General features: G+C 49.0%; 1 protein-coding gene across 1 annotated transcript in view; it reads right to left on the bottom strand.

Moving 5' to 3' along the window:
* Positions 1-14,906: 14,906 nt before the first annotated feature.
* KLF13 (Kruppel like factor 13) overlaps positions 14,907-25,072 on the bottom strand; it is a 50,935-nt gene continuing 40,769 nt past the window's right edge. The window contains exon 2 of the mRNA XM_023255009.2: positions 14,907-20,990. Coding sequence (XP_023110777.1) covers positions 20,701-20,990 — 290 coding nt within the window. The 3' untranslated portion in view covers positions 14,907-20,700. The remainder of the gene's footprint in view (positions 20,991-25,072) is intronic.

Here is a 25,072-nt window from a genome sequence, read left to right as displayed (position 1 = left end):
ATAGAACATTCTGCAAGCCCAGCCTGCCTGAGAGATAAAGAACAGAAAGGAAGTGCGGAGGTGGCGGTGGCTTTCACAGTAAGTCGCCTGGACCTGTACCCCAAGAGGCCACCATAGCCTGCCATGGCACCCCAACTGTCCCTCCACTGTCCCAGATAACAGAGTCGGGGCTGATGGGATGCTTTTTCATGGTCCAGCCCTGACCCTTGCGCCACGGAGGGAGGTGTGCTCACCCTGCCTCCTGTCAGCTCTCCATGCAAATATGAGCTGAGTTACATAGGGTGCAGGAGCCCCCAGGAGCTGCTTCACCCCACTCCCCAAATCTCAGGGCTAGAGCTCTGTATGTCCCTGTCTCAGCCCCACCTGGTAGTGTATCAGACACTGCCTCGGGCACCCAGGAGGCATCTATATACACTCGACATTCTGATTGAGGACACACGAACATCAGAGAAAAGAGACAAAAAAATGTTAGACAGGAGGAAAAGGGAAAGAAGATACAGTGACTGCCAGGACAGAGGGCTCCCTCAGACTGGGTGGTCAGGGGTATCTGCCAAGGAGAGGAAAGGTAAGAAGGAGCTGGTGGGTGTAGGAAGAGGAAGCATCCAGCAGCACACAGCAGCTAGTACAGTCTCTAGACAGCAGCCTCTCAGTGATTCCAAGGACAGATGGGAGGCCAGAGAGGGTGGGTGGTGGGGGAGGAGAAGCAGGGGACAGATGGCCAGAGAAGGTGGCAGGACCAGTGTGCAGAGCTAGGGTTTTATTCCGAGGGTGACAGGAACACATCACGAGATTAAGCAGGGGTCACACTTTTAAATGGTCCCTCTGGTTGCGGTGGAGATAGATTTAGGACTGACCACAGTAGACAAGACCACTCTGGGCCAGTGCCTGTGGCAGGGCAGTCCTGCTCACCCTGGGAACCCTTCTGGGCCCCCGTGGGCCAAAGCAGTGAAAGGAATTCTCCCAGAGCCCTCTACCCCACTCCAGTGCAACGGGAGATTTGTTTTATATCTTCAAAGGGTACATTTTGTCAATAAAATTCAGAGCTTACTTTATTTAAAAATTAAAAAATTAATACTCAATTCAACAAAGTCCCAGATATAAAGGGACTAGTTCTTCCTTCAGCTTTTAAATTCTCTTACTAAATAGCTTATTTTATACATAAACCTAGCAAGTTTTAGTCATCGCTTTGTTCAGGAAGGGCTTTGATTTATGTTTTGGCCCATCCACGTATTTTGTTAATTATACTCCTTTAAATGTTTTAAACTACATTTGTGCATTTAATTTTAATTTGATTTTAAGTACTTCAATTGTATCAATGAAAAAAAAAAAACCTTCCCAAGTACTTCAGTACTGTTTTATAAATCTAATACATTAAACTATAGAGACTCACATTCTCTGAGTATTCCAATACTGTATAAGAACTCAGATTTCTAGTTAAAAATCTCAAGTCTAAATTAATTACTCAATTATGGCTTTAAATTCTAATTAGAAAGTTGGTCTATGAGTCTAATCACCCAGATTATCTTAAACATGACGAATGCTGGAAAGACCAAAAGCATCTGTTTAAACAATGTTAAAATTGTGGGTTTCCTTCTCTTAGACATTTGGGTTGACAATTCTACAGTTTTGTCATCCAAAATAATATCAGAGTTACCTTTCTAAGAAATGTCGGGCTGTGTTCTTGGCTGGCAGAACATTTACTGTTGGGAGAGGTCCTGCCTCGTGCCTGTCTGCCCGGCAGGCTGGGCCTGACCTACAATTGCTCTTCCAAACCCTTCTCCAATTTAACAGAGAGCCAGTCTTCCCAGTCAAGTCTCTAGACACGAGTCACCTGTCATCTAATTCCTGTCTCTATTCATAGATGTTTGCAGTCCCCACACTCCTGACTTTACACTTTTCTCCAACTGGCCTATGTATTGCTTCATTCAGTTCTGGATTCTTTTCAGGTCTTCCTATCTGTTAGGAGGCATTTAAATGGCATCTGGCTGACTGTCCCCCAGCCTGGTGACAGCTGACTGCTGCTGCTCGATAATGTTGTCCTCTGTGTTCTGGCCGTCTTTCCCTAACCAGTCAAGTAGACTGTGCTGTTTGGTGGCCCCAGCCCACCCCAGACAGATGTCCAGCAGCACAGACAGGATGACAGGGGTGTCCCAAACCCCTCCATGGATCTGGAGTACCAGTCTGTGTGAGGAGAAAGCCCTAGCCATGGGCACCCCCTAGAACCAGCCTCCTAGCAACAACCCCACTTACCCACTCACCCAGACTGGTATATTCTGAGATGGACAATAACAAGTGTGTGTGAGAACATGGAGTAATTGAAAATCTCATTCATACACTGCTGGTGGAAATGTGAAATGGTACAGAAGGAAAACAGCCTGGCAATTCCTCAAATGGTTAAACGTAGGGTTACCACATGACCCAGCAATTCCACTCCTAGGTATAGACCCGAAAGAAATGGGCATATGCCCACATAAAAACTTGTGCATGAATGCTCAAAGAAACATCATTCATGAGAGTCATAAAGTACAAACAACCCAAATGTCCATCAACTGATGAATGGATTTAAAAAAGTGGTATATCCATTCAATGGATAGTTATTCAGCCATAAAAAGGAATGAAGTACAGGGGCACCTGGGTGGCTCAGTCAGGTAAGCGTCCAACTTCAGCTCATGTCATGATCTTGCAGTTCCTGGGTTCGAGCCCCGTGTTGGGCTCTGTGCTGACAGCTCAGAGTCTGGAGCCTTCTTCAGATTCTGTGTCTCCCTCTCTCTCTGCCCCTCTCCTACTCGCAGTTTGTCTCTCTCTGTCTCTCAAAAATGAATAAACGTTAATTTTTTTTTTTAAATTGGGGCGCCTAGGTGGCTCAGTCGGTTAAGTGCCTGAATTTGTTCAGGTCATGATCTCATTGTTCATGAATTCAAGCCCCGTGTTGGGTTCTCTGCTGACAGCTCAAGCCTGGAACCTGCTTCATTTTCTGTCTCCCTCTCTCTCCTCTCTCTGCCCCTCACCCGCTCATGCTATGTCTCTCTCTCTCAACAACAAATAAACATTAAAAAATTTTTTTAATTAAAAAAAAAGGAATGAAGTACTGATATGCCCTATAATATGGATGAACCTTGAAAATATTATGATAAGTGAAAAAAGCCAGACAAAAATGCCATATATTAAATGGTTCCAATTCACATGAAATAGTCAGAATAATAAATGACTGTGGGGGGGGGGGAAGGGGAATAGTGGGGGTGAGAGATAAAGGTATGTTTTAAGGTGATGAAAATGTTCTAAAATTGTCTGTGGGGATGGTTGCACTTATCTCCGAATATACCAAAATCCATTGAATTGTATCCATGAAGTGGGTGAATTGTATGATATATGAATTATACCTCAATGAAACTGTTGTAGCAAAAAATGTGTGCCCAGAGAAATCTTGTTTCCACTCCTACTCCCTCTGCCTGTATCCACAGGACTTCTTTTTGCAAAATAAGTGAAGTGTATATATATACATATTTTTTTAATGTCCCCTACTTTCTTATAAAAGTAGTAGTGTCTTATGTGAACAATTTGGCACCTTACTTTTTTTTTAATTTTTTTTTTTTTAACTTAACAGTGTATCCTAACGCCAGCTGTTTCCATGTCTCTCCGTCTTTTCGACGGGTACCCAGGACCCCCTGGTGGGGGGTGTCATGCACCACTAGGAACACCCATGCCTACCTGTTGCTTCATCTCTGTCCTGGTGGTTCACTGGGGGAGGGTCCTGAATCCAGGCACACTTGAGCGCTCTTTGGTGGCTATTGCGCATTGCCGCGCCCTCCAGCTCCGTAGCTGGTCCCTGCCGCCTCCAACTTCTTACCTGCAAACTGGCTGTTGTGGGAGTCAAGCAAGTTGATACTGGTCGAAGACGTAGAACAGTGTCTGGGACATAATGACCATGATTTAAGTGGGAACTCCTATTATCATTACCCTCACCTTCAAGGCCAAGCAAGCCAGTGTCTGGCTGGGAAGATCCGCCTGCCACCTGGCCCGGTGCCTCCTCTTTGTGCTTTGAGGGCAGAGACAGCCGACGCCTCACCGCAGAGTACAGTGGGGCTGAGTACAGTAAAAGGGGGAGACAAGTAAGGGCATGAGCAGGGGCCTTCAAATGGAAGAACAAAGGGTGGGACAGCCTAAGTGCATCCTACTTCGGTCAGAGTGATTCTGGGAGGGGCTGAGAGTGATGGGGCAGGTGTGCTCCCCTCATGAGGAGCATTTGTGCAGAGGCCTGCACAGAGTGAGGAGCAAACCTTGCTATCTGGGTCAAAAATTTCAGAGGCCCCGGGCAGGGTTCACTTGCTATATGCCAGACTCTGCAGGGAAGCCCGTGTGGTTCCAGCAGGGTAGGGGCTGGCAAGAAGGTAGAGGTGAGGCAAAGCTCTGGGAGAGGCACATGCCAAGTCAAGTAGGGTCTGGCTCCATGTGAGTGGTAAGGGAAGCCACCTTCAGGTTCTCATCAGAAAAGGATCCACACATTTTCCTCTAGAGTTGTAAGGCTCCTGGGGGCGTCTGGGTTGGACATAAGTTGCATGTAGCTTGTCAGTGGTGGCTGCTCTCTTAATCCAGGGAGGAGAAGACGGGGTCTGGAGCCAGAGTGGCCTCTGGGGAGGTGTGGCAAAGCCTTCAGAGAAGGATCTACTTTGATGATAGGGCCAACAGAATTTGCATCTGTCCATCTCCATATGCAGCAGGGCCTAGCTGAGCCCTGGGCATGTATCCAGAGTTGTTAGCACAAGCCTACGTCTGCTGCAGAGACCTCCCGGAAGCTTCCAGAGATAAGAAGGTAAGAGTGTCAATAGAGGAAATGCGTGTGGATCCCCAGATGGGGCTCTAGGCCCAGTTCCCACATGTGACCCATGTCTGAGGTCCATCCAGAGTCCACATTGTTAAAATAACATGAACAGACTCTACTGAATTTCCAAAATGACACCTGTCCAAGCTACTCTGGTCCTCCCCAAGATATCCTTGGGGGTCCTCTGGACATTATGGCCCCAAGGGCTCCAGAACATGGAAGAAGGAGCCCCATGGGATGAAGCAAAGCGGCAGTGGCCCCAAAGGATAAGCATGAGGGAGCAGAAGAGTCACTGGGATGTGCCTGCAGACCTCTCTAGTAGGTGGAGGACAAAGGACATGTAATCGTGGACCAGAGAAACCTGGGGATTCTGGTCTGGTAGGGGAGGACCCTGGGGCCACTGTCCTCACAGATGGAGCATGGCAAGACCTGGAGAGGGCTCCAGGCTCAGCCCCTCGCTGTGGCCACAGCCAGGTATGTGGCCTGGGGAGCCTCAGTGTGCCTTCTGTAAATGAGGATGGAGTCTCCTCTCCCTGTTTCCTCCGGGGGGATCATGATCAGCATTAAATGAGCTCATGTGAGTAAAAGCACCTTAAAATTGCAAAGTGCATAGAAGAATGCAAGTTACGATTATCGTCACTGTTCCCTGAAACTATGGCATCCTCTTTCTATCACATAAGTAGTGTGTGTGTGTTCCAGAGTGGATTATATTCTCAGAACCAGAGGGTTGAAAGACATTTGGGGGTTAGAAATACAAACTGCAGCAGCAAGGGCAGCATCTAGGAGTCCTTGGGCCCGACCTTGGGCGGAAGCTGAACGCGGAAGCCGAAGGGCACTTCCTTGGGGGGCAAAGGGCAAAGCCAGAAATCCACCCCGCTCTGGTATGGAAGTGGGTAGATAGTGCGAGGGTAGACTGGGGCACTCCTGGGGACACAGGATGCAACGGGAGGATTCAGATGTAGGTGGAGACGCTGTGGGTGCCTGCATGAACGTCTGGTGTGGGAGAGCCCACGGGTGTGGCGGCAGCCTGAGACAACACGGAATGCCATCTCACATGGAACTAAGTGGAGCTGTGAAGGAAAGCAGAGCTTTGGGAGGGGTGAACCGTGACGGGCGGGGTCTGGTTTAGAGGGAGAGGCTAGATGTGAGCACCCAGCCTCGGTGAAGAAGCCCCCCTGCCTCTAGCCCTGTTGTCACATGAGCTGACTCTTTGACAACTACCTGTCAGCCCACACAGGAATCCTAAGCCTTCCTGGTTTCTACAGAAAACCCTCTTCGCTGGGAGCAGTTGATGAATTTCAGGAATTTACTGGAGCCTTGGGAAGCAAGGCTGGCTTGCCTGGCCCCTCTCGCCTTCCTCCTTCCCACACCTCTTATCCCCTCTCCCTGAAAGTTTCGAGGAGCCCCTGAAGGCCTGGACGGTGCAGTGTCCCATAGCCTCAACCCACGGCCCCGCCCACAGCCCCGAAATCACCGCCCACCGTCCCGAAAGCCCCGCCCAAAGCTTCACACATAGCCCCGCCGACAGCACTAGGAGCTCCGCCCACAGTCCCCAAAGCCCTCACAGCCTCCACAGTCCTGCCCATAGCCCGGCCCACAATCCCCGCAGCCCTGCCCACAGCCTCGCCCACAACTCCGCCCACAGTCCCCCACCTCCCCGCCTATAACTCCACCCTACAGTCTCCCTAACTCCCCCACAGTACCCCCTACAGACCCACCCCGCAGTCTCCCACAGCCCTCCACCTGGTAGAGGAGGCTCAGGCGGTGAGAATCCCGCATCCTTTCCCGCTTTGGTGGCCTAGTTAAGAGTCAGGACAAGGTGCTTCCAGCCGAGGCGGCCTGGGCACTGGCTGGGGACAGGGATGCCAGGGAGGGCTGGAAAAGAACAGGAGTGTGGTCTGGGTCTTAGAGGATGTGTGAGATTTGAGTAAAGAAGCCCATTCCAACTCAGCGAGCAGACCAGGAGATAAGAGGGAAGATAAATGAGAGGATAATCCAGGACAGAAAAAGTGAAAGTAGAGACAAGAGATACAGAAGGTTGACTCTGTAAATCTACCTTCAACTACTATGAAACAAAAAAGGAGAGAACATGAAGTGAGGAAAATTTGCAACAAAATATCAGAAGAAAACATTTCCAGGTCTAAAGAGACACATGGGACAGAGAATGAAGGAAAAATGACCTGCCCTTAGAAATATCTGCATGAAAGCACAAAACAACAGGAAGAAAAGGTTGAAAGGTTGCAAAAAGGGTAAAAGTAAACGGTTTGCTGCAAAGGAGAATCACAGTGGTTCAGACTTCCCATCAGTAGCAATAGATATAAGAAGACACTCGGGAAGTAATTTTGAACCTAGTTTTCTATACTTGACCAAATTACCACTCAGAGTATGAGACAGAATAAATATATCTTCACACCTCCAAGGATTCAAAAATATATATACACCTCACAAATATCCTCCCTTGGACAGTTACTTAAGGACATACTGCAGCAAATTGAGAAAGAAAACCAAAAAAAAAGACACGGCGTCTGGAGTATAGAGTATAGAGTGACCCTCTCTGGGGCAGTAGAGGGAGTCCCAAGTAACAGCTGTGCAGAGTCAGGGAGCAAGCAGCCAGATTGGGGCAGGAGCAGGGGCCATGCTAGGGAGGAGGCCTTGGGAACAAAACAGTGCTAAAATTGATGCTATGGCAGAGGCACCTTATAGTTTGTTAATAAGAAGGAAGAAAGGTAATTAAAAACTACAGAGGAGGGACACTTGGGTAGCTCAGTCAGGTAAGTGCCTGACTACAGCTCAGGTCATGATCTCACAGTTTGGCAGTTCGAGCCCCATATTGGGCTCTCTGCTGTCAGTACAGAGCCTGCTTAGGATCCTCTGTTCCCTTCTCTCTCTGCCCCTAACCCACTTGGCACTCTCTCTCTCTCTCTCTCGAAAATAAATAAGCATTTTTTAAAAAGCTACAGAGGGAAAAATGTATATAATGAAATTAAGTCTCAAATATAAAGCAAACTAAAAGAAGATATGATTTTAAGCTATTGATGGAATGAAGGAATGAAGTGTGTTCACCCAACTTGCCCTGGATGCTAAGAATATCCTTCTGTAGGCTCACAGAGAAGGAAATGTCCCCTAGTCCAGGGACTGGCTGTGCAGTGAGGGACATGTAACACGTAAATGCTCGCAGCCCTGGCAGGTAGAGGCTCCCGCTGCCGTGCCACCTGAATCCACCTTTATTGTACAGTTTGCAGGAGTACATGACGGAGGGGCAGAGAGGGGCAAGAAGGCTGGATGGTAAGGGCCCTGGGACCCTCACCTTCCAGAAAGGGAAGTAGAGACTTGGGCCAAAGGTAGGGTCACATCTATGAGAGAGAAACAGCATTTTGTAACGCTTCAAAGGGAACCTACAGAGTTCAAACATTCCTTGTCATGTAAGCACAGGGTGGATAGTCGGAATTAATCAATCTTCTTTCATATCAGGAAGCCAGTCTATTTCGTCAAATGCTCATAAATCACAAAGCAGGAGGACAGACAAGCATTTCATTGAGGCATAGGGAATAACTAACAAGATATTTAAAAAGAGAAATGATTAAAAAAAAAAAAAGGGTTAGCCCTGGGGTGGTGGAATGTTCGGTGGCTGGGGGCTGGGGGTGGGTGGGGAGCAGGAGGAGAGAGATTATTTTATCACTAGGTTTACTGGTATTTGTTTTTTTAACCTTGTATTACTTTGATTAAAATTCATAAATGTTAAAAGTGAAACCAATGATTGAATTACTTCCAAAGTCCTTGAACACCATGACTCAACACCCCATAAAGCAAAGTAAACATATTTTGCTCTTTTACTGGAACTTTCTCAATCAGTTTTGCAACCATCACCAAATGTATACAAAGCATGCCTTCCTTACTCTACTGTATACATGAAGAAAAAAAAACAAAAAAACAAAACAGTTCCAAACATTTACCTAAGGGTACAGTGCCAGCTGGGATGATGAATAATGAGCCACAACCTCCACCCCCAGATGGCGCCTCCAGGTGCCACAGCAGGTAACCAGGACCCTACCCTGCACTCAGAGCCTGCATCCTTCCCTAGTCTCAGATCAATGAACACTTCTCTCCTTGCAGAAGCTTCCCATCCAGGAGCTCACCTCCTCCCCACCCCCCAGTCCCCGCCCTGCCGCTTCCCTCTGACTGGAGCAGTTCTATTTTTATTTCTTGTGTTGTACAGCTTCTGTCCCAGCCAGCAGCCATGCTCCTGGTGCCAGGCTTTGCCCAGCGTGGGGGGTAGCCCAAAGCCATCACAGCACACTTCAGGCTGCACATTGCAGGGATGGCCCTCAAGCCTGCCTGGACAAGCTCAGATGCGGGAACCAACTCCTTGGACCATGTAAAATCGTCAAACATTTTACATCTAGAGCAAATATGGAGAAAGAAAAAAAACCTGTAACTCCCACCACCTAGCAGGTACAGGTGAAGCCCTCTGAGCCACCTGCCCTGACTTCCCCAACATGCTCTGCACACTTGGCTTATGGGTATGGATGCACGAAGAACACATGTCATTGCCCTGTGTTTCCAGCGCTCACAAGCATGTCACTCTATGGCAGTGCTTCATTTTTGCAGTTTGCTTTCTTTATGCAGCACTGCTTTTGGATAAGTTTGATGCACTTGCTTCTGCATTGTGCCTTTGCACAGTTGTGCGGACAGCCACTGGGCACGTCCCTCCTTGCATGGATGCATGTTTAGGAGCCCTTGGGGTGTGTTTGGCTCTCCATAAGGTCACAGTCATGGACGCCAGTGGACATCTCCTGGGGGGGTGGGAGGTGAGCTTCCCAGCTTACCTTTGACAAGCTCTTAGCTTCATAAAAGTGCTCTGGTAGTTTTTAATCACAAAAGTTATACCTGAGTGGGTGTGAAAACTTAAAAAAGAAATAAAAATAAGTAAAGAAAAATAATTTGTAATTTCTACTAAACATAAAACTGCTTGAGCTTTGTCTCTTACCAGTAATCTTTCTATGCATATATATATATATATATATATATATACACACACACACTATATATACATATATATACACACACACACACTATATATACATATATATATTATTACATTTTTAAATAACAGGTGAGAAAATTTTTTAAATAACATGTGATTATAGTTTACAAACTGTTTTATAACCTGCCTTTTTTACTTAATATATTGGATACTGGAGATAGTAGATGTCACATAGTTAAGTCAATCCCCTATTCATATTTATGCTATTTTAAACATTTTGGTATTTTTAACAGATAGTTTTCTTTTAAGTGTTTTATTATTTAATATTTGCTGCATTCACAAGTGTGAATGGAAGTGTGAGTTTTGACACCCCCCCCCCACCCGGCACCCACCCAGGCACAAGCCGGTCACTACTGACATTGACCCTGGGCACCTCACAGGGTCCTGTGCTCCCCACGGTAGAGGTACCCACTCTCCTCGATGTGGGCTTTGTGCTTCCATTATGCAAAAAGCTCAAGCACTAGCAGCAGCTGCTCTCCCCAAGGTGAAAGATTCACATAAGCAATTCCCTGGACCATGGTTAGGAGAGAGCTGCAGAACCCTGGATGGAGCCACCCTCCCTGCTCTGGGTGTCCTGCCCTTGCAGGCCTGCTATCAGTCTCAGCTAACCTTCCACAATGTGCTTACAGTTAGAAAGGGCAGGAGACAGGCAAAAGACAGGGCATAGCTTTCGTTCATCAGAGCCAGCATTCAGTAACCGTTTTCCAAAAACAATAATAAATCAATAAGCAGACCTCATGGGGTGCTCTGCGTGCTGAGGACTCCTCTGAGGAGCAAGCCTATTGATTATGCAAATCATATTGATATTTATTGTTGATACTCACCCAGTGCTCCTGGGGAATTAATAAATAACTCACTGCCCTGCTGTGAGAATGGGAATAGAAAACACTATGACAGAGTGACAGGGACGGGGGCAGAGAAGCAGACTAAATCCCTGAGTGCGGCTTCTCCAGGCCTCACGCTGTCATGGAACCCATTTGTCACTGAGGGTAATGACTGCAGGGCCATCTGTCTCCGGTGTGGGGAGCAGGTAGTCATGGCTGCATAGGAGCCTTCGTGGGGAAAGGGATCTGCTTGGCTGTGGGAAGGGCCCTAACAGGAGGCCTGAGCCTCATAACTGCTGGTGACTTGGAGGTTGCAAGTGGGAGTGGAGGCCAGGCCCAAGGGAGCCTGGGCACAGGCGCAATTCCAGCTGACTTGGCGCCTGACATCTGGGGCCTCCATGCAAACTTCACAACAAGCCTGTGTGGCCCCCAGCCAAGGCTGTTTCCCTGCTGAGGAAGGCAAGGCTCAGAGAAGGACCTCTCTAGGGCTGTTCAGGCAGCACGTTCAGAACTGAAAGCTGGGTCCAGCTGTGTCTGGTGCAGAGATTCAGCCTCGCTCGAGTGAGATGGCTGCGAGAGGGACAATCACTTTTTTATTTTTATTTATTTACTTTTAAATGTTTATTATATTTTTGAGAGGGAAAGCATGAGCAAGTAGGGGCAGAGAGAGAGAGGGAGACAGAGAATCTGAAGCTGGATCCAGGCTCTAAGAGCACAGAGCCCAACACAGGGCTCGAACTCACGAACCGTGAGATCATGGCCTGAGCTGAAGTCGGACGCTTAACCAACTGAGCCACCTAGACACCCCGCTTTTAAAAAAAGAACTCAAGTACAGTGACTAATATTTTCATTGTTGTTATTTCCACTTTTCAGAGCTGACAACTGAAGGAAAATACTGTGAAGAGCTACAAAATGCAAGTGGCAGAAGCCCAGTCCAATTTAATTCACTGTGTGACTGCAGGGTTCTCCCACCACGCGGGAGTTGATCAGGCCCAGCGTTTCTCGGCTGTAGCCTGAGTGGCACTGTGCTCTCCCTTGGCTCAGGGCAGGTGCAGCAAGGCTGTGAGGACCGGGGCAGGTGGGGAGATTATCCCAGACTTGCTAGATGGGCCTGATGTAGTCACAAAAGCCCTTATAAGAGGGAAGTTGGAGGTCAAAGAAGAGAGAAGTTGCTGTACTTTTGGCTTGGAAGATGGATGCAGGGGCCAGGAGTCAAGGCATCATTTCTTCAATCAAGAAAAGATGTTCCAGAGGGAACCAGTCTTGATGACACCTTGAGTTAGTCTTATCAGATTCATTTCAGATTTCTGACATCCAGAGCTATGATGAGCAGAGCAGAGAATAGAAATGTTTTGCCTTAAGCAACTACGTTTGTAGTGATTTATTACAGCAGTAATAGGAAACTAACACAGGCTGTATGCTTCCAACACCATCTCCATCAAAACCTGCCTGTCCTGTGCACCACTGCTGTGGAGTCTCTGATCCGTGACGGTGGCAAAGTTAGTGTGGAGGTGGCCACCTTGCCAGGAGTAGCCAGGTGCCATCGCTGGGCTAAGCCATTTTCCTCTCATCAGACCTTAGAAGTGGTGCTAATGGCGGGAATTTTATCGTGGGATATGTGAGGTTTGATTAGGGGGTACTGAGCCACCCAGGTCCTCAGAATCAGTTACACAGTCTAACGTGTTATTTGAAGCCCTCTGCAGTCAAGCCCAATCCACCAAACACCAGCCTGCACCCCCAACATGACTGACAAGGCCACAAAGAGATAGTTTAAGAGGATCATGCCCCAGTGGATCCTCCTGAAAAATATTGCAGCCTTAGTTTTGCCTACTAAACAGGCTCCCATCCAGAATTCTTTTATGGCATTTGTGGCCAGTAGCATTTCAGCCTCTGCTTGAATACCTCCAGCAGTGGGGTGGCCACTGTTTGCAAGCCAGCGCCAAATGATGGTAAGTTCCTGTAGTTTGTGAGCCATGGCCAGCCTCTGCCCTCTGACAATGTCTCAACCAGATGCCAGCCTCCACCTTCTCAAAGACAGCACTGTCTGGTTACTCCCAGGCCCTGTGTCCCCCAGAGACCTGCTGCAGGTCAGCACCAACCAGCCATAGGCTGGATGGCCTCCAGATTCGATGTGGTAAGATGGGTCTATCTTATCTGGTATAGGCACACTTCATCTTGCTGGCTATGATCAGGGACTTGCTGTCCTTCTACTGGCTGCCAATGTCATTTTGAATCCTCACTCTGTTACCCAAGAACTTTACTACTATGTTCCCATCTAGGTGCAAACCCTCCCTGACACTGCATACTTCACCTAACTGCCCCAAGTTTGACTTTGTAATGCAAGGTCCTGATAAAACAGCAGAGGGTGTTGGGCAAGGAGTGTCTGGGGGCTGACCACTCTGTAACACCCAGTACCTGCTCAGTTCTGATATCCTATTATCACAGACCCTCTCCCCCCACTGCTTATGTGCTGTTTATGCCACACGCAGTACTGCATTGGTTTTTTTTTTTATTTATTTTAAGAGGGGGGAGGGGCAGGCAGAGAGGGAGAGAGACAGAGAGAGAGAGACAGAGAGAGAGAGAGAGTCCCAAGCAGGCTCTGTGCTGTCAGAACAGAGCCTGACGTGGGGCTCAATCTCAGGAACCATGATATCATGACCTGAGCCGAAATCAAGGGTCAGTCACACAACCTACTGAGGCACCCAGGTGCCCCTCATTGCATTGGTTTTTTAAACACCAGGAAAATCTATTGCTTGAACATTTTTTTCCTTCTATGCTACTGGGTGCCTCTCAAGGTCTCAGGACACCCCTAGGGCTTGAGATGGAGGCTTCCTGAATGCCAGGCCCCATCTTCTGGAAAGGAACACCAGAAGGAACCCAAAACTTCTTGCAAACCTCAGCAGTGATGTCACAACTGATGGCTGCATTTGCTCCCACCCTGTTAATATTTATAAAGCATTTGGGCTCCTCTCAACACACACCTATTTATGGAAGTGAATCTATTCAGCTTGCCGCAATCAGGGAGTTCCTGAGCAAAAAGGAACAGTCTCTGAGAAAGCAGAACGATCGCCTTCCTGGGAAAATCCTCCGACCAAGACTGGGCTCTGTCTCTATGTTAAAAGTTTTTTGTTTGAAAACAAGCCCTGTTTTCCTAACAGGTGTCAGTCCCCTAACAGGGACTTCACAGCTCCTCCTCCTAATCTACGCTGCAGGAAAGATTTTATCAGGAAACACCTGCCAGTGTAGATGTTTTCCAGGTTTAGGAAAAATCACCTTTGATTGACTGCAGTGCTTTTCGTTATTACTATTTTCCATTTCGTGTTTTCATGTGTTCTCTAAACAATAGGCGATCACGTAAGAATCAGGCACAGACCCGGATTCAGTCCTGGATGAGAACCTGGCTGGGGGCTGCGACGGCAGGGCTGCACCTGCACCTTCCCTCCATGCTCTTCGGGCACAGGTCTGGGGCCCATCTCTTCCCACCAGCTACAGGCTTTATACTGCCTGCTATGGAAATGCCCTGATTTGGGTGGTAAGGGAGCAGCCAGGGGTGCTTAATTATCACAGGAGCCTTGAATGAGCTCTGGTATCAACACATACCATGCCAGTCCCCAGCACCCCAGACCTGGTGCTTGTGGCAGTGTGTTTTGGGGTCCGTTCCCACAGCCAACCTCAGGGTCTTCTGTGGCTGCAAACAGGTCACTCTTTGGGCCCTGGGCAGGGACAAGGGGAGCAGGCAGCCATCTGGCTGAGTGACAGTGTATAGTCTGACAGACTTTCAGACCCTCGGAGGGCAACTGGAGTTGAGAAATGGGGCTGCTGCCCTGGGGAGCAGGTGTTTATGGGGGGGTTGGTTCTAGGGACCAACACTATGCCCTGCTCAGGGTCCTGTCATCACTGCCTCCCTGGGGTCTACCTTTCTCCTTGATGCTCTGAAGGATGGAATTGTCAGGCTGAGCTTTTTGTGGGGGAGGGAGTAGAGTTGAGGGCAGGGAATGTGATAAGCTGAAATAGGCAGGGGATAGCCAGAGGGGCACCCACTTTCTGCAAAGCCTTCTATTCTATAAAAGGCCTACAAAGCTCAGGGTCGGTTACTGCCCCTCAGGCAATTACGTATGCTGCAGTTGGTCCATTGGAGTTGGACCAATGCTGGAGTTGGTCCATTTTGGTCCCTCCCCTTCCCCACCCCGGGCCTCTCCAAGGAACCAGCTCTGGCAAATAATGAATCATAAATTTTATTTCAAAATGTAAACGTCACTAAACATGCATACACGTTAAAACAATAAAATTTACAATTTAGTTAATTTTTTTTTCTTTTTGCATAGGACATCATTACAATATAGAATCTATGCCATACAAAATACATACAAAGTTTTATCCGAGCAAGCCAAGGCCAGATTGGGAACTGTACAACTGTAATACTTCACTGTAGTGATCCAGGAAAGATGAAACGTGGCCTTCGGAAGCATGGTGTGGTGCTGGTTAAAAAGAAAAAAAAAAGTTCCTACAGAAAAGGAAAATGTGTGCTCCATGGAAATGGTCTTGGACCCTTGGATTCTGCCTTGGGATTTTGGCAAACGATTCCAGAGAAACTCCATCAATGGCTTTGGATGGGGAAGGGGTCATTTGTGTGGGTCTGGGGTGGCTGACTCATGCACCCAACATATCCACACAAGTTATTCCTGGTTCTGTGGGAACCACAGCAAGCCCCAGGCCCCACAATGCATAGCTCGTGCTGACGCCGTTGAGCCCTTGGGATCCCCGGCACTAGGCACATGGACTCTCCGGGCTGAGACTAAAGAGCGAAGCCACCCACCCACCCATGGGCACCCTGACCAGGAATGGCCACCACACTGCTCCCCAAGTGGTGTCTGAGCCGCCCTGGGAAATGACCCTCTCACCCCACACAGAGGGCAGGCTGGGGAGGGATCCGGCCGGTACACCCAGCCCTTGTGCTCTGAGTGGGAAGGAAAATCTTTGACCAGACCTGTGGCTGTCTTGCAGGCATTCAGCTCACACATACTTGGGTTTCTAAGTGAGCGTGTACAGCATCCTGTCAATGTGTCACTAGGAAGCTTCCCTTGAGCCCTAGGAGAAAGCTGCTCCTGTGGTCCACTCCCCTCCCATCCTGTTCATCTTTAAATAAAAGTAGTAAGGTTTTAAAGCTGCATAAGAAGGGAGAGGCTGGGCAGGGCCAGCTGGACACACTGCCAAGTCCAACATTGCTACAGGGGGTCAGTAGAAACCAAGAAACCAGGTATGGCCCCTCTACCCTCATGGATCCGGGGCTCACAGCTCCCACCACCGAATCCAATCTTCTAACCAGTGAGGGACAGGACAGTGGGTGGGGGAAGGGCCTCTCCCTAAATGACACTCAGGCATTTATCAGTAGTAAGCTGGATTGTACATCCAAATTCTGGTACAAAATTCTCTGGAATGTGTCTTGGACAAACCTTCGAAACCTAACCTTAGAATGAGGAACATCAGTCATAGAGGCAGGCTTTTCCCAGGGCAACCCTGCATTCAGAAAGTGTTAGCCCACACCCTCCATTTTAGCTTTGGAAAATACGGCCACCAGAATCGCATATGCAATCTTTGGATAGCAAAAAAGATGTGGGTGACCTACAAAGCATTTCTTACTGGTCTCAATGTGACCAATACATCAGACACTTTAAACCTTCCAGCACTGTGTTTTTGACTGAATGACTTTGTAAAAATGGGTTTAAAAAAAAAAAAAATCCATGATACCTGCCAGAAGTCAAAATCATCAGGTAGCCTGGTAAACAAGCCCAAATCAGGAGTCAGAAAACAAGGGGATGCTATTGCTCAGATCACGCTTTCTTGTTAGGTGGCACTCCAGCTTGCTGAGGATGAAGTCCCCAAGGAGTGCTAGGACCCTGTGCAGTCCACCTTAGCACCTGCTTCTGGCAAGAAAGGAGGTTGGGTCTTCTGAAGACTGGGCTGGGCAGCAGAAGGCTCAAATGGAGACCCCAATTCTGCCACACTCCTCTTGGGACCCTAGAAAGCCACCAGCCCTCTCTTCATGTCCCAAAAAGTGGGCCGGGGGCCACCTGTGGCCTGTCTGTCCCTATCTCTGAATCACCTTCCACTGGTCTGAGCGGAGAGCCAGGGCATGGTGAGATCTGGGGACCCCACTGCCACTGATGTTTGCACCTGGAGGCTGCACCGTGGCGAATCCTGCACCTGCCCGGTTGCATGGCCTCAGAATAAAGGGTGTGGGGGGTGTCCTGCACCTCAAAGTGCCACAAGTGGGGGTGTAGTGGGATGCAGGTAGGGCACCTCCAGGACTATATTCCCATCAAGGGCATCACTGCCTGTTCCTACATAGCACCCTACAGAAGAGGACCCTGGGCCCTTTGTGGAAACAGCTGTGTTCATCTGTTTCTTTCTGGATGGCTATAGGATTCAGTGGGCATATGGGGAGCCAACAACTGGTCCCCTAACATGGCTGATGCAAAGAGGGGCTTTCTTATTTGGGATGTGAGCTAAACACCAGCCTGCTGATGGTTGGGTCCAGGGTCCCTTTTAGGACTTTTTGGAGGGGAATTCTTCCTTTGTTCAGGCATCCTTCATCTTGAGACCTCTGCCCCCTTGGCCTTTGAGAACAAGTCTGCTACAAAATAAAGGTCTGAGTTTTCACTATTATTTCTAGGAGTCCTATGGGTTCCTCAATCACACTGAAGCCGGGCAAGCATGGCCATAAACCAGAAAAATGAAAGACCCTGAAACAGACCCAAGCTGGGAAGACATTCTACATTTCAGAAGAAAATGCAGGTTGTTTCAAGAGGGTCCACCCCTTTCAGCGGGGGCCCAGGGGGGCCAGCTTTCCAAGGTCCACCGCCCCCTTCCACAAGCACTCATTTCATGATGAGATGCCAGTGAGAGCCCATTTAAACCTCACCAAGGTTCATGGATTTTTCCCACCCTTCAAGTGAGATGAATTTTAGCCCCAGATGAGTTGGCATGGTCCGACTGGAGCCCCGGGCCTAGTGCCCAGGGGTGCCAGGCGGGAATTCTCTCCAGGTGCCCTAAGTCAGCAGAGCAGTGCCCCATCTCCCAGGCCAGGCCCCTAGAGGAAGGACCGCACCCTGCCATTAGACCAGCACTGCTTTGGGAACGAAGACACACTCATTTGCCAAAAATAGCCAATGCCTGCATATTTCTGTTTTAAGGCAATGTTACCCTTCCATCTATCCGACGGAACAGCCCTGGGTCATTTAGAGGAAAAATTAAATTAAGTGCTCTCTTTGGAAACAGCAAACACCCGCTTTCCCTCCCCCACCCCCCACCCCACCTCTAAAACAAACCAGCTCTTCTTTTATTCCAAAATGACTGGGTTTAGAGTCCTTACTCCCCTTCTTATGTGCAGACAGAAGTGGGGTTAGAAACCCTCCCTCTGAGATGCCAGTAGGCAGATCACAAGGAGACTCCCGGCTCCTCCAGAGGACAGCATTTTGGCCTCCCAGAGACCCACAGCCTCCTCTCTCTGCCTTCGGGGACCCGTGGACGGTGAGCACACCAAAGGACTTTGGAATAAAATTCCTGAACCTGGAATGTGAGTTCCTGAGACATGAAATGTATTCAGAGTGTGGCTTTCTCTGCCTCACACGGAAACAACTTTGGGAGGGGCCTCTGAGGGCCTTCCAGGCCTCACTTTGGAACTGGGCAGGAGGATTTTTCACACTGAGCACTCAGAGCGCTCTTCTGTCCAGGTCTCTACAGGATATTCCACCCTCTCTCCCAGACCAAATGCAAGCAGGCAGCCCGAGTAGGGCCCGGCAGCCAGGGCAGTGAGCTCTGCACCCGATCCCCTGGCCCTGCCTGGCTTCCACCCACAGCAAGAACAACGCTACTGCCCAACCTAGTACCTAACATGCTACTTGGAAGCCACCACCATGCCACCCGTCAATCCCAGATGACACACAGTGGAGTTAGAAAGGGGCACCCAAGTGCTGTCAACAGCAGACTGCCACCCTTGTGGTCACTATGGACAGAAGGTGTTGGCCCAAAGCAACGGCCACAGGCTGTGAGCACCAGCCAGGCCTGGGTGTCTACGGCTTCTCTGTGCTGCACCCCATGCCATGACAGGGTGAGGGTGGAAGCAGGGTGGTCACAACCAAGGCACTCTGGGCCCAGGAAGCCCATCTACAGCCCTCTGAGGTCCCAAGGGTCATTCCTCCTCACCAAAATGAGCAGAGGTCTCTGCAAGATACCCCAAGTCCACCCCAAACCCACCCCCCACCCCAACACACACATACACACATACACACACACACATACACACACACGCACTGTCCTGGGGGCTTGTATTTACAGGCCCCAAATCTCAGGAGGAAGGAAAGGGTGGTGCCTGGGCAGCACTCAGGTGGAACCTCCAAATGTCTGCAGAGGAGCAGCACGCTGGAGCCCAGCCTGACTGCCTCACCAGGGCTCAAGGTTGGGGCTCCACGAGATACTGCTCAGCTCTCTGCTCCTCCTCCCCTGGCAGGAGAACGCTGGCGATGGAGCCCCCACAGCCCTAATGTGCCACAGGCAGGGTGTGGGCTGAGGCCTCCCAGGCAGAAGGGGAGAAACGGGAGGGAAAGGGAGAAGTCCAGGGGGTGCAAAGCTCATGGAGAAGCTGGAGGTTTGCTAATTCTGAGCTGGGAACACGGTGGGTCTGAGCAAAGTATTTCCCACAACTTTCTGTCTGGTGTTCCCTGGGGAGCAAACAGAATGCACGTTCTCCGACAGCATTTCCCATAACATCTGCTTCACCACTCCCGTAAAGTTCCAAGTCACAATGTTCCGGTCTCTTGCTACAGAACTGTCTCTGTGAAGCACTGAGCGATGCCGCATGCACGACCACACACACAGGGCCTCTGGCAAGGTGGCCCAACAACCTTCCCCATTGTTTCCAACAAAGGTGTCTTGATAGCAGGACGGGTCCAGGAGAACACAGGAACTGGAGGCACCAGAGACACTTTCAGACATCTTTGAAAACACCAGGATTCCTAGCCTCTATTTTCCAGTCAGAAAACATGATAAAAGTGAGAGGTCCCCATGTACCTTCTGCAGGACACAAACTAGCCGGTGTCCCTGTGCAGGGCATGCGCCTCAGGCAGGCCAAGGGTGGGGCAGGTGTGGCCCGGGCCCTGTCGCATTGGACTTCGGATGGTGCAGTGGTCTGACTGGCTGGGGCTTGCACCTCTGCTCCCAGTGCTGAGAGGCCCAGAGAGAGGCTCCTGGAGTCAGGGACAGGGAGACTGGCAGGGCCCCGCAGAGGGTGGGCGCCTCTGTGGTCTCCCCAGGTGGAGTGCTTCTTTCGCCCAGCACAGCTTAAGGCATCCCTCTGAATCATCTATGTCCTGAGCCCGGCCGGGCTTCTGGGGCAGAGGCTGGCGGCTGCGTGGAGACTTGGGGCCCCCTGCTGAGGAATCTGGCCTGGAAGCAAATGTCAGTGACCACATCCGCTCAGAAATGACTGACGGACTAACCCAAGGGCCAGACACTGAGCTCCACCTGCATTGCTCAGTCTTTGTCCCCAGTGTGTTCCCGAACCTAACAGAAAACTCCAGAGTGCAAATCTATGTACAGAATAAGGCGGCAGGAAGGGGGTGTCCTCACTGACCTCGTGGAACATGTCCATCCCTGAGAAAGGGGGGGAGGGGTTCAACACCACTGAATCTCACCTTTGTGGGTATGTTTATTGTGCAATTTGTGGATGGTGTTTTTTGAAAATTTTTTGTTTCGTTTTTTTACAAATTCACTTTGACACCTGAGGTGAAGAAAATTGTCTGTTGTGTTGTTGTTTTGACTCCAGAAAGTTCTTTCTTTCTCATTACAAAAGGAAAAGACACGGCATCACAAAAGGAAGGGCGAGCATATCTGCTCATGGCTGTAGTAGGGGCGGAGGGTCCTCGCCGGCCAGGGGTGGGCGGGGCCCGCGGAGGGGTGGGCGGGGCCCCGCAGAGGGGTGGGCGGGGCTGTGCTGCGTTGGGCGGCGGCCGCGCTCAGGGCGAGCTGGCCGGGCTGATGGTGGGGCTGCTGGCATCGGAGCGGCTGTAGTCGCTGAGGGAGCCGGTCCGTGAGCCCCCGCTGCGCCGCTGCAGCATGCCCGGGTGGAAGTTGGCATGGCGGCGTGCGTGCTTCGTCAGGTGGTCGCTGCGCATGAAGCGCTTCTCGCAGATGGGACAGCTGAACTTCTTCTCGCCTGTGTGCGTGCGGTAGTGCCGGGCCAGCTCGTCGGAGCGCGCGAACTTCTTGTTGCAGTCCTGCCAGCTACAGGCGAAGGGTCTCTCACCTGCGGGGCGACAGGGCAGCGCATTAGTCACCGGTCCTGGCCCTGCCCTCCACGCAGCCTGCTCCTCCCCATCCCTAGCCGCGTCCCCTCCCTCTCCACCGGCCTGTAACCAACCTATCAGGGCAAACATGTGCCGTGCCTGTGCCCTCCAGCCAGTACCCAAGGAAGGCAGCAGGCATCTCCCAGGATGAAATGGCAGCTTCTCAGTAACTGTGATAGCAGGGCCCAAGGCCCCTGGCGGTGGCAGTCCCAAGCACACGGCAGAGCATGACCCCCAACAACCTGTGCAGGCACCCCTGGCCCTGGCCTGAGGGGAGATCAGGCTTATCTTCAGGCTCTGAGATTGGGAATCTCAGAGGTAGGACTTGCAGGCCTACCAGGGAGGGTCCAGCTGCCTCACACTGGCCTGAAGGGAGCCACACTCCAGAGCCCCACACCCCTGCAGGGCCAAGAGACAATTCCCAACCTGAGTGCTCTACTACTATTCTGATCCTCAGTTTCCTCATCAATAACATAAGGAGCCCAGACCAGGTAATTTGCTTCTCATGTTGCTCTTTCAACCTCCAGTGTGGCCAATAGGTAACAGCCAGCAGAACAAGAGGCTGCAACAGGCTCTTGCAGACCCAAACACAGTGACAGACAAGGGTGGCTACCCAGAACACTCCCTGACAGGGAGGTAACAAAGGTAGACTTCAATGAGGACCTCACCCCTCCCATCCCTCAGAGCAAGGAACAGGCCATCATTTACCCAGGCAAACTCTGAACCACAAAAAAATGGTATCAACTGCTCAGGGAGAATCAGCAGGGGCTTCTGCCACCCCAGATGCAGCCCTTATGGCACTGGGGGTGGCCACACCACCACCCTTTCCATTCTCCACCACCACCACCACCCCCACTCCCCCCATCCCCGCCCCCAGCCCTAAAGCCTTCAGCCAGTCCTTGAAGCTGGTGCACCTGTGCCCAGCAGAGGAAATCCACGCCACCCACCCTAAATGAGCCCATCAACCTTAAATATAAACACTCAAGGATGGCCAGATGGCGAAGGAAATCCAGCAAGATGAAAGGGAAAAGGCCAAGAGCAACAAAACAAAGCTGACTCCAGAGGAAAAAGAGTGAAGCCATGAGACAGAAGAGAATGTCAACCTAAAACTTTGAATTAGTATTCTGAGAAAATTTTCAGACAAAATTTCATGCATAAAGTGAACATGATACCATCAAAAGGAAGTTCAGAGAACAAAAAATAGTGTTTAGAAAATGAGAGTATTATTGCCCAAACAAAAATTTCATAGAACAGATGGAAATATACTGAAGAAAATACCCCATAAAAATGGAACAACATCAAAAAAGCTCTGAAAATATGTGAATGTTGCAGTGTTCTCTGCCTCCTAGTAATGCTGAAACTAAGAGCTCTGTGTGGCTGTATATGTTGTTACTGATTTTACAGGGGCTTTGGGGGGGGGAGCAGGAAAGGGGGTGTGTGGGAGGAGAATTCAAAATCAAGAGAGCAAACCATCGTATCCCAAAACTATCTGATAGTTACAAATGATAGTTCAGAGTTACAGGGAATCAATCCTGGGGGTGAAATATATTTAAATAATTTCTGTTCGTTAGAAAAAAGAAAAGAAAAAAATGGAGGAGAGTAAATTACCAAAGAAACAAGAAAACAGTATCTGTCAGAATCAAACAAGACAGGAGAGTAACATGGAAAGGGCTGGCAGAGAGGTGGGCAGGGTAGTAAGTAAAGGCTCCTGCTGCAAGAATTTCTGCAATGCTGTGAGAATTTCTGCAAAGTCAGAACACTGGGTAAAATGAAGAGATCACAAAACTTATTAGAAAGAGGTGAGAACAAACACCAAGTCAACCATGAGGGAATACCAGACTTCTTGTAAATCACACGGGATGCTCGATGAAAAAGAAACAGGGTCTTCCAAGTTTACCTCTCAAACTCCAGCAAAAATGAGAAAAGAAAAAATGAGAAGCCAGGGAAATTAGTGAAAAATGAAGGGGCATCTCAGGATAAGAGTGAGGCAGAGACCTGGTGGCCACAGAGGCAGGAATCACAGGGGGATAGTTTCAAGAAGAAGGTGAATTCCATGCATCAGAGAGTATGATCAAGAGGCTGAATAAACTTCAGGACACAGTGAAGGCACATACTATTCTTTGGTTAAAAGAAAAAAGAGAGGAAATTACAAACTCCAGGAAAATTAGAAGACATGCAAGAAAACTGGGATCTAAATTTGAAGCAATCTAAAGTGCTATAAGATATGAGCCATCAGGGAAGAGCTCTGAGCCAAACACTGTACTACGGGCTTTTTGTATGTTATATTTATCTTTCACAACAACCCCATGAGGCAGCAGGAGGGAATGAAATCCCACCACAGGCCCTGGCATATGGAAGCAATCTTTACACAGTTATGGTCATGTGAACCCTAGCACTAGTTGTCAGTATTTAGAATCAATGTTATAGACAAAGCCCATACAACTGACTCATGGCCCCCCAGTAAAGAATGTGGATTTAAGAGAAAGGTAGGAACACACACATGCACAAAGGAAATGTCTAAATGAGGTTAAAGTTATAAGGATAATCAACAACAAAAAAAATTAAAATAATATATTCATCAATTCAGGAGGAGGTGAGGGGAGGGGTAGATATGAGGTAAATCCTTCAATTTCATGGCAGGGAGATAATGCATCATATATAAATCTGATACATCAAAGAACAGTAAATATATATATATATATATATATATATGTATGTATGTATATATCATATAATTCATTTATGGCAGTAACTACCAAGACAACTAAAATCAGAGCAGTGTTAGTCTCTAGAAAGTGATGCCTCACTGGGAACAGGATTTTTTGTTGTTGTAAGCTCTTCTGTGTTATGTGTCTTTTTAGAATTGAATACATTGTTAATTGGTTCTGGAGGAAAAAAATCTCGTCAACAAAAAAAGTTTGAGAAATGCTACATGCTAAGTCCCGTCTAGGAACTTCACAATGCACATTGGTCATTAGATGTTTGGAAAGGTCTAGCATTAAACACAAAAGTTTCATTTTCCTGTGACTAGGTGCTGAGTTCAAGAGCTTGGTGTGCCACGTCTGACAGATGAGGCTTAGATCTGTTCTCACAGTATACTGATGTGTGTGGCCTCAGATAAGTACCTTTTTGCCTATGGTGGGGTAAAGAGTGCTCCCTGAAAAAGATGTCCCGGTCCTAATCCCTTGAACTTGTGATCTTATTTGGAAAAAGCGTCTTTGTAGATACAATTAAGGTAAGGGTCTTGAAATGAGATCACAAGTGTCCTTTAGAAAAGAAGAGAAGAGAGGGCCAAACGATGACAGAGGAAGAGACTGGAGTGATATATCTATAAGCCAAGAAACTCCAAAGACTGTAGGGCAGCCCCCAGAATCTAGGAGAGAAGCATGAAATGGATTCCATCTCCCCACCCCACCCCCAGAGCCTTCAGAAGGAAAAGAGGTGGGCAAGGTAGTGAGCTGCAAACACCTTGATCTTAGACTTCTGCCCTCCAAAACAGTGAGAGAGTGCATTTCTGTTATTTTAAGCCACCCAATTTATGGTAATTTGTTATGGTAGCCACAGGAAATGAATATACTACCACATCCTTATAGTGGGGTACACATGGTGATCCCATGGGCTCACACACACGACCAGACCTTGGCACTGTGCCTGACACATGCCAAATGCCACCTATGAAATGTTAGCTATTATTATTGCTCTTATCCACTATTTTTTACACCTGTGTCTTCTCAAATTTAGGCCCATGGTGGCAGTAGGGGAAGACCAACCCAAATTCAGACTCACCCTTGCTTTCTAATAAACCCTGGGCCCTCATTGGGAGCTTGTCCTTTTCAAGGTCCTTATGTTTGCAGCTCTGGGAAGCACGTGAGGGGTATAATTATAGGGCTACAATGATGTGTGGGCCACACAGAACTGTAGCATCCAATAGGATGGGATGCTGGTACCAGGTAGCCTGGAGTGGCAGAAGGCAAGGAAAGTCCAGCATCACCCCTAGGCCAGCACACAGCTCTTGGTCCATCTGGGTAACAGCAGCTCAGCA

The sequence above is a fragment of the Felis catus genome, chromosome B3 (genome assembly GCF_018350175.1).
Source record: "Felis catus isolate Fca126 chromosome B3, F.catus_Fca126_mat1.0, whole genome shotgun sequence".
NCBI classification, from domain to species: Eukaryota; Metazoa; Chordata; class Mammalia; order Carnivora; family Felidae; genus Felis; species Felis catus.
The sequence above is the reverse complement of the archived record's forward strand: the minus strand, read 5'-3'. Positions and strand labels throughout refer to the sequence as shown.